The sequence below is a fragment of the Sylvia atricapilla genome, chromosome 3, assembly GCF_009819655.1.
Source record: "Sylvia atricapilla isolate bSylAtr1 chromosome 3, bSylAtr1.pri, whole genome shotgun sequence".
NCBI lineage: Eukaryota > Metazoa > Chordata > Aves > Passeriformes > Sylviidae > Sylvia > Sylvia atricapilla.
In genome coordinates, this window is record NC_089142.1 from 48485309 (window position 1) to 48495529 (window position 10221).

General features: G+C 39.5%; 1 protein-coding gene and 1 long non-coding RNA gene across 3 annotated transcripts in view; one reads left to right on the top strand and one right to left on the bottom strand.

Moving 5' to 3' along the window:
- LOC136359053 (uncharacterized) overlaps positions 1-10221 on the top strand; it is a 945479-nt gene that overhangs the window by 355903 nt on the left and 579355 nt on the right. The window lies entirely within an intron of this gene.
- Positions 970-10096, bottom strand: ZUP1 (zinc finger containing ubiquitin peptidase 1). The gene is made up of 9 exons (XM_066315286.1): positions 9802-10096; positions 8145-8261; positions 7079-7188; positions 6172-6340; positions 4458-4646; positions 3988-4156; positions 3191-3342; positions 2691-2911; positions 970-1671 (listed from the first exon to the last, which is right to left on the bottom strand). Exons 1-9 carry the CDS (start codon positions 10094-10096, stop codon positions 1624-1626), a joined length of 1470 nt encoding a protein of 489 aa, XP_066171383.1. The 3' UTR covers positions 970-1623.

Below are 10221 nucleotides of genomic sequence, written 5' to 3' on the forward strand. Positions count from 1 at the left end.
TTGTATGTTTTTAACTGCCTCAGTCCAAAGCATGCACTGTAATGCATAGAGGCGAGTTGCAACACCACACCTTGACCAGAGCAAATTTAGTTTTGAAGATGCTGAGTGTTTTGAATAGTTGGTCAGAGCTCTGTTAAAATTCAGAAGATGGTGCCTACCACATCAAGATGCTGTGGGTAAAATCTCAAGCATGCTGCAAAGCCTAGGATTTTGCATCCAAATAATGCAATCATTATTGGCATTTCTCCTTTTCTTTCCTTCTTTCTTCCATCTGTTTGACACCTGCCTCACAGACCAGGGCTAATAAGGGAGCTGATTTTCCGGGAATTGGGAGACTCTCTCTTCCCTAGTTTGAGCCCCTCTAGTGTCCCCTAAGTATTTAAACATTTCACAGCTTATAGGCCACTTCTACATACCTTCTGAAATCAATGCCTTTTCTTAACCTTTTTTTTCCCGTGTGTATTTCAGAAAAATCAGTGATTTAAGAATTGTAGTATCTCTACTTGTTCACATGTTTCACTGCTTCCAAAAATGACAAGTTCTTATTGCCAGAGCACATGAAACATGAGAGAAAGATTACTGGTAAGGCTCTTACACGTGTATTTAGATGTCAGCATAGAAGGAAATCTAAATGAAAGGGATTTCCAGTTACAATAGGTAGATGCATGATACAGCTGATAAGGCAAAAACACCCTGTGCTACCTGCAACATACTGTACCATCCCGCCCAGCCTCCAGCTCCCCTCCTGGAGGAACAGGCTCTCACATTCAACCAGAGAAGCATGTCCTAGGTACAGTAAAGTGCCTCAAACACCCAAGATACTTATTTCCACAGACATCTCCAGTCTCTCAAATGGAATTAACCCTGCACAAAAGAAACAGTAGTCAAAAGGCAGTGTCCTTTTGGGATATACATTATAAAACATACAAAAAATAGAAATTTTAAAAAAGGTGAAGATGGAATAAACACTTTTAAGAAATATATTAATTTTATTCATTCATGGTACAAAAGGAGTATTTTCTTCCACTACCCCAAAGGACTGTCTTGCACAGCACCTAAAGCACACACTATTTTGGAAACTGCTTTCTTAGACCTCTTAGCCAATGCCAACACTGATCCACCTCCTAAGCACATGTGTTCAAGTGATGCATCTAGAGAAGCCAGCTAATTGAAAAGAAGTTTACTGGTAATCCCTGGTGGAACAGACTGAATCGTGAAGAAATAGAGGACTGGTCACAGTGGCAGCATAAACACATTTACAGAGGTAAACCATGACCAGAACTCCAATTAAGTAGCTGCATAAGTATCTTTATCCACTGCTCATTAACAACAGTGCATAATTTGCTACAAGACAGTAGTTGTTGCTAATTTGAAGCAACTTAAAAAATAATACATTTTCTAGTAAGACAAGGACCGCAGTGCTGGAGAGTTACATTTGTATCAGGATGCCAGAGTTTTGACTGAACAGAAAACCTACAGGTTTACTCCAGTGCTGTGCTTCTCCACAGTTCTCAAGAATTTATGAGGACATAATTTAAGTCTAAAAATTAAGTTCGGGTCCACAGTCCAGAATTTTAATGCTTTGCACCAGCAAGTTCCAGAAGTAGGTTACAAAGGTATCCTTTAAGGAATCTTCTCTGCTGTTAAGACCTGAGAAGCACGGCAGCGAGCCTAAAAACAGATGGGGCGAGAGGAAAAGAGAATATTTCAATGAACTCAACCAGCACTTTAAAGAGCTTCTTCCAAATTAGAAGTTTAGTAATCTTAATGAGTGTTAGGGGTTACATTTCATCTTAATTAAATGGGAGCTTCCAAAACAACATGCTAAACAACTGATATTTTAAAATAAAAATCAAATTTTTAACAAGAAGTGGCAAACCAAAACCAAATGAACACCATCACCTTCACCAAATCCCAAGCAACAATTTTTTTACACTGTGTCCTGAACTTTAAGGCTTTTTCCAGTAGGATTAGAGAATGGCCATTTTTCACTGACGTTCTATTTCTGACATTCAGAGCCAGAAAATACTTAAAACAATACCTCATTTTAACATACACATTAGAGTTGAGCAAGTGATTCAGTTGCCAGTTATTTCAGTTTAAATAAAAGTGTGTCCTGAAGCTTGAACATGCTGAACAGTGCTGGTAAGACACAACAGAATTGGAACATAGGTCCTCAGAATCAATTTGTTAGTGTAGGAAAGAAAAAGCTTAAGAAACAAAAGCTGTATTTGACAATCTTCTGAAAACTTCTAAGGTCTTAAAAAAGGTAAAATGCCCCAAAGTCAAACAAACAGATAGGATTTATAAAAATTTCAACAGCTCAAACCTCTGAAACTAATTTTGCACTATGAGTGTTTGTAAGTAACCTACATGCTCATGGTCAGTTATTTAGGAGAAAACACTGTAAAAATAAAAAGTTTAAAAAAGCCTAATGTACATCAGCAAACAGCTGAAAGCTTCATTCAAGACCCAGAAGTTTGCAACAACTTGGCATCCATTTAGATGCAAAATGTTTTTGATTTTGATATCCTGGGATTATAAAAGCAGAAAGCAGGAGAGAAAATGATCAAGGAAAGTGAAAAGATGCAAAAAATCCACCATGCAACCATATGTACATATGCATTCAAAGAAGAGATGCAGATGGTCTTAAATTTTCACAAACAGAAACTGTTTTGTGAGATACTTACAGCTTTCTCTTGCAAAGACAGCACCCCATCTACAGCCACTATTTGGTATTGCTTTTCTTTTAGGCTACCCACAAATTTCCGAAGTAGTTTGAGACCAGTTCCATCACCATTTTGTTTCAGCAGTTTCTGCATTTGTTGGGAAGAACATCCCGGGTCAAACAGCAGCAAACATAAGCTTTTGTTCTTCTTCTCCTCTATTCCAACAACAGTACGACTATGACCTAATATCAAAATAAGAGTTTCAGTAATTCAGAAACACATAAATCCCATTCACAACCTTGTAACATGACTGATTTTCAGATGGAGGAAGGCATTACTCGAAATTTAAGACAGTTACATGAGTACATGTCAATGTTGCTCTTACTAAATAAGAAAATTAGGGGAAATAAAACCATGCCTTCATTTCAATGAAGAAGAACTAAAAAATGCTGCTCTGAACTGCAGTACACATAAAGAGAGAGAAAGAATAGTAAAAGAAACCAGCATATTGTGACACTGACCTTGATGTTGCAAGTAGATGGGTGGTTTGGAAGTACACACCACCTTTGCACTACCTTCATTATCTGCAGAATAGTAATGCAAAATCCACTCAAACAAGCGAGGGTGTGTACCCATAGGGCCAGTAGGTTTGTGAAAGTCAATGATTTGGCACCTACAAAACATTGAGAATTAAACCAATAAAATTTCAAGCAGGCTGCTTGTTAAAACAAGTTTTTCACCTCTGAGTCCCTGCCTCCTGCACCACGTAGTCCTTACTACTTTCTTATTTTTTAATACAGGAGTAGGGGACAGATAATTACAAAGCAATTAAACATATACTGTCCCACACTATGTGAAAAATCTATTACATAAGAAAGAAGTGCTCTACTCTGTTCAGCCTAACAAGCACTTGTGAAACTTGCGAAAATTAATATTAGATTTTTTTGTATGTGATGCATGTACACTAGAGAATCTAAACTATAGAAAATAGCTGAAACTCAGATTCTTCTTGAGAAGAAACTTTCAGAGAAATTAACTTTTTAATCAGTGCTTTAGTTGATGCATAGGTGGCATAATTCTGCATCAAGTCTCAATGATCTAAGCAGTTACTCTGTTTATGTACCTCTTATAAGTAGTTACACGTACCGGTAAGTAGTTACACAGCTTCGTGCTGCATTAAATCAGGTCTGTATATATATGGTTAAATTTAGTCACTAAGGTGGCTTTGTCATCACACAGTCGGGAATTCTAACCTTTAAAGGTACAGCACTTAAATCAACAGTTAAAAATAACAACCACAACAAAAATCAATATTTACTTTATCCTGAGACTGGTTAACAGTGAATAAATTTCACATGCTCCTATCCATGCTTTGGAACCATGTAATCTGTTGTTGAAGTGAGATGCCCCATGAGGATCAAAACCTTCTCTCCAGGCATCTTCAATCATGGACTGAATCTTTGGGATACTAGGAATTAGTGTAGTATCTGGAACAGAAAAGCTTTTGAATTGTTGTTATAGTGACTCAAATAGTCTATTAATTAAAAATATTCAGCTTCTTTTATAACAAGCAGTTGATGTTACAAAGAAACTAAAAGTAAAGCTTCAACCACATAATTTCTTGCCAGTATTCACCTCTGGCTGTTTCACAGTAAGTTCCAGTGGTATAACAACCATTTAATAGGCATCGTTGACCTTGGAAGACTTGCTGTGTAAATGAAAAGGCAAAACATCACTCAGCAGGTTGTCATCCAAGGTACGTGGAACAAACAGCATTTTGTTTAGTACCTCTCAGGCAGTCATTGTAGCAGCTGTTTTGTAACAGTGAGGAAAGGAGCATTTGGAAATTCCTGTAACCACAACCCCAGCCTCTGTCGCCCAAAGATGAGTGGAAGTGATCTACTCCCGCTGAAAGCCACACACGCCTCACATCTTTGTTCTCATTCTGATAGTACTTGCACAATGCTTCAATGACTCCTAAAGGGAGACAAAATATGAAGCTTACCTGTAAAATGAACTACTAAATTTACCAGAAAATTCCTTCCCCAACTTGGAGCAGACACAGACTAATACAACTTGTTTTAACACTTCATTACATTTAGAGCCCAAATCACAAAAGTAATGGATATTGCCCCTATTTAATTTCAAGTCTTTGATGAATTTATGTGCTATGAAGCTTTCAAAACTAAATCTATTTTATCACTGTTGTTACACAATGATTATTTTAAATTAAACAGCTTGGACTAAATTACAAACCCTGATAGTCAAAGGAATTATTACAATAATACAGAAAAAATAGGTCACCAATAAAGCATTCCTATGCCCCTGCCACCTCCAGCACATCATCTTAAAAACACAGCAATACTTATGCATACTATGTAAACTTTTTGCCCCTCCTAGCTTATTTTTCCTGAAGAAACTAAGAGGGGAAAAAAAAAAAGGAATGGCAGAAATGGCACAGAACTTGAGAATTATTGTAAATATTTTAAAATAATCCTCTTGCAGGATATTCCAAGTTCTCCTTTGTTACATGAAAAAATATGCTTGGGAATGCTGTCTCCAATTCATATATGTAAACTCTCAAAGTCCTTTTATCGCCATGCTGTTATGAAGAGAATTATTCCATAGTCACCACAAATGATTTCCTAAGAACCTCTCTGAAATCTAAATAATTACCCAGAACGAAAACTTTAAATGTGTTATTTCCACGCTATCCATTTTACAGAAGAAATTTCATTTTACCTGTCAAGAACCAAGTAGATATTTTGTAAGCCAGAACCACTAGCAATAGGCTCAAAGACCTTTCAGTTGTGGTCTTGGAAAGTAAAGACACGAGAGCTTTTTGAAAGGCACGCAGAGACCCATCTGCCCTGTGTTTCTGCACCAACTATAAAACATTTAAAAGAAGATGTATCAAGTAGATGTCTACTCCTCCCAGTCCTCTCTTGGGCTTTGTAATCAGGTGAACACTGTGCTCACCTACAACCAGCTTACACAATATAACGATTAACAGAAACACAAGACAAAAAGCTGTTGTAAATTTGAACAGCTACACTGGATTAGGAACCAATGAGAACTAAGCAGTCAACAAGCACAGAGTCAAGGGCAACCAGCTTGTAATAACATTTGCATCTTCTGTTACATACGATACATGTATTTGCGCCCTTAACCAGACAACCTGGTTCCAAGTTTCACAGCAAAAGAAAACAACAACAACAACAAAAAACTCCAAAAGAAATCAAACAAACAAACACAAAAACAAAACAAAAAAAAAAAAAACCCCAGCCTGCAAGTTAGAAGGCAGATTAAAAATATATCAAGATTTAATTTCCTTGTTATTTTAAAACTATAATAATTTGGATTGATCTACAAAGTAATGTTAAGAACTAGGACATGACCAATAGTAAACAATGAATTATATGTTTTGTTAAAGACTGATTTGGTCACTACAAGCCAAGGTCTAGAAAGTACAGTTTTAGTTGTGTAATTTTAGCATCTTTACCTGATGTCTTCGTTTTCCCATCATCTATACCAGAAGCCAAACTTTCCATCATGTCAGCTTTTCTCTTATGATATTCAAAGGGCAGCATCCTTCCTCTATCAACTTCTCTTTCCATATTCCTTAGAAATTGCTGCTTGAAGCCACCAGAATTATCCAAGCCATACTGTCTCTGTTAGGGATGGAATGTGCATGATTTAAATCACATTTTAAAAATTCATCTTTTTTTCCATGCAGTTTCTCAAAATCACTATCAGTAACTTTGAAAAATTGTGAGACATAAAAACTTCAGCATTACAATTATTTTAGAGCTGAAGACCAAGCTTCATTCCCAAACGTGAATGTGGGACTAGAAAAATCACACCTGAATGAGCAGACACATCCCCCTGCTCCCTCTTGGCAGAGCCATTGGCCCAGAGGCAGTGAGAGTGGGAAGTGAGTTACTAGCGCTGTGAGATGGGAGGCAGAGGGAAGCAGGACCTGGAGCAGGTGATGGTATTCCAGTAAAGGACAGACAGGATGCTCAGAGCCTTTGGCATCCTGGCAGGGAATATACTCCAGGCTGCACTGCAAGGCAGAGCACTAAAGCTGGCTGGAGCACAGGCAGCAGGTGTGCTGGGAGAGTAGAACAGCAAGCACAGGGAGCAGCCAGCCACACCCTGAGCCAGCACCACTCAAAGCTGTGAAGCCAAGTAGCTCAAGGCTGCCATGTCCAGCGCTCTGCCAGGATCAGCATTGCCAAGAGACTGAATTTGCTTCCAACCCATCCCTGCACCATTATCTCAACACAGACTGTGTGGCTTGCACCATCCAACCTGGTAAGGCCATTCCAGGACATTACAATTCCAAGATACTCAGCTTCTAAAGGAACAACTGGTTTTAAGTTTACCATTTAGAAAAAAGAGTGTACCTGCAGCTTTTTAAATTCTTCCCTCTCTCGCTTCTCTTCTTCCGATCTCTGCCGTTCATCTTCCTCAGTTTGGAGTTGCTGAGCCAGTTCTAGATCTCTGATGTTTCCACCTACCCCAGAACAACATTCCAAAGGGAGTGGACTCGGTCAGAAGGTTAGTAATGCTTTGAGGGATCATGTGTTTAATTTTTAGAGATTCCTTTCTAAGCAGACATACATAAACACAATTGGGCATTAATTTTAGGAGATGCACTCCACGTTGTTTTGAGCTATTAGAAATGAAGGCTGAACAGGACTGACTACATTCAGTCTACCAAGACTCAGACTCTTGACTTGGACAAACTTTATGCAGTTACTGGCAAATAATGCATGTACCACTGAGAAGACAGCTTTTGTCTACTGTGTTGCACTTCACTTCTAGCAAGAAGTCACAGTTCCTTTAATGCCACTTATTAGCATCTAAGACCACTGCCAGCATAAGGAAGTGACATAAGGAAGTCATAAGAAGTGTCATAAGGAAGTGACAGAAATTTACAATCAGAGAACTGAATAGGGAATCTCTAAGATTCTGTTAGCCATGTTAGAAAATGAAATCAATTTAGATTTTTTACTTTAACACCATGATTAATGAGTCAGGAAAGTATCTGCAGATATGAATTGAGAAAAAATTGAAGTTTTCATAAGCTATAACCTCTCAATTCATCACAGTGGAACATGCCACTATAAAAATCCATTTATGTAAACCTTCTATGGAGCTAGAAAAACAAATGTATCATACTACTGTCTTTTACACATTTTTTGCTTGAAGTTTTTCTTTTGGCTAACATGCAGTTAATTTACTTAGCAACCATACATAGACAAAAGTTTCTTTATTAGGATAGTAGTTATGTACAGCACTTGGGCAAGTGATAGGACCTTAGTTAAGGACCACTTCATTATACATGTGTCCAAGTTCCCTTTAAATACAGAAATTTTTATTTTAAATCTTATGTGAGATTCTACACTACAACATGCAAATATTTGCAAATGCTTTCAAGCATTACCAAGCCTGCACCCTTTCACATACCTTCTGAAAAGTTATGTTCCTCTAAGTGTAACTCCACATGTTCTTCAAGAATCTGAATGTTTGTACAGGTAAGACTACACATAGGACATTCATATAGCTGTTCACCATTTCCTGTGTCTGAAAAACAAATGCAGTTTCTTTATAAATGCATTTCCTGTGGTTTTTTGCTAGAATCATCCCCTGATATACAATCCAAGACAAATACACAGTAATGAAGTTTGTATTGCCACTGAAATTCCCCAGTGAAAGGCAGTGAATTCTAAACAGCTGTTACTCCCTTCACCACTTAAGAATTTGTATCTAAATACATGAAAATTTTAAGGCATATTTTCCTTCTTTCGATTAAGTTCTGCCCCATTTAACTTAGAGATCCCAATTTGCTATGATAACATTTGTATCAAGAAACGCTTAGTCTGAAATCTCAAACCATTAATAAGAAGATGTGTTCTGCTAACAGAAAAAATTAACATTCCTGTAATAACACAGCAGTTGTTGGGCTGAAAGACTAGAAAGCGCTGTCATTATTTTGTTGGTCTTCCTGTATCTCCTCAGATAAATGTTCTTTCAGTAGTTTTAGCATTATTATTGAGGGTACCACACAGTATAGGTAAAGTTCAAAAGGATTTCTGGTGATCCTCTAGTCCCTGGTAGAATGGTCACATTAAATAGGTTAAGTTACACACAGCTTTTCCCAGTTACTTTTTTAATAATTCCAAGTACAGACTCTTCACAAACTCCCCAGAGGAACATATTCTAGTGTTTAACCACTCTCACAGTAAAAAAAAAAAAAAAAAAAAAAAAAAAAAAAAAAAAAAAAAAAAAAAAAAAGTTTTGCATTTAAACAGAATTCCTCATATTTTGACTTGTATCCAGTGCCTGTTGTTCTGTCACTGGGAACCACAGACAAGTGCCTGACTCCATCTCTACTGCTCTCCTTGAGTCCCTAGATTTTATCTGCACCTTCCTCGGTCCATGAAACACAGGCACTGATATCCTGTGTTAGCAGTTTCTGGAAGGCATTTGTCCCAGCTAAATGTTCATGACTGGCTGGAGGAAAACTTGGTGGTAATAATAATTTAAATTCACCAATAGCATTTAATGGAACACACTGCAAAATACCGTTTTCTGAAAAAATTATATGCATTGCGCAATACATAAAAACCCAAAACACCTTAATATAACTATTTAAAAAGCAGAAAGTGGCATATAGGCAAGTAAATTATTCAAGCTCTGCATTATCTGTACACATGGAAGTAAAATGTTTGTCAGTGCTACGACCTGGGGATGGGGTGGGTGTGTTCTTGGGGTTTTTTCTTGTTAAGAAAAAGGGTTTAATCACAGATTGTGCACTGTGGTTGACTGCACAGGCACATTTTGCATTATAACCAACATTTATCTAGTCAGCATATGCAGCTTGTTGCGTCACAAATACGAGTCTTCTAAGGGTATTACCCCTAGCAGAGATGCCACCTTTAAGTTTCTGAAATAACTACCAGCATCTCGGCCAGTTAATCAAAATAAAATTCTGAACATGCCTAGAATAAACTACAGTATCTAAATACATAACTGCTTCCTTAGCTGCGACTTTATTCCCGGGCCGGTTCTCCGTTCAGCCCCGATCCCCGCGGAGAAACCCCTCCCTCCCGCCGCCGCTCACCCGTGCCCGGGGCGCCCAGCAGGTGCCCGTGCCGCGCCCTGACATGCTCCTCCAGCTCCCCCCCGGCCGTCTCCCCACAGAACGGGCACTCGGGCGGTGTCCCGGGGCTGCGGGAGCCCGGCGGGCTCGGCTCCGGGCGGGCCGTCTCCGTGTGCCGCCGGAGCTCGTCGCAGCTGGCGGCGGCGGCGCGGGGCGGGCTGCGGGGCTGGCGGCGGCACAGGGACGGGCGCTGCAGGTGCCGCCTGGCCGCCGCCTCGGAGGGCAGCGCCTGCCCGCACACGTCGCACAGCACCATGACAGCGGAGCCGCTTCCCGCCCGGCGCGCCCCGCCCCGCGCGCGCTTCCCGCCGGGAAGTGCCGGTCCCCGGCCCGGGGCGGGCGCCTGCCGCGGAGGCTGCTGGGAACGGCGGGCCCCGCCCC

Bases quoted from the DNA above. Each gene is read 5' to 3' on its own strand.
- ZUP1 (XM_066315286.1), bottom strand. From the start codon at position 10,096: ATGGTGCTGTGCGACGTGTGCGGGCAGGCGCTGCCCTCCGAGGCGGCG. The intron at 4,647-6,171 runs GTAAAGATGCTA...GTCTCCCTTTAG, and splicing joins TGGGAAAACGAAGACATCAG to GAGTCATTGAAGCATTGTGC. The intron at 2,912-3,190 runs GTCAGTGTCACA...TTTTGATATTAG, and splicing joins CATCTACTTGCAACATCAAG to GTCATAGTCGTACTGTTGTT.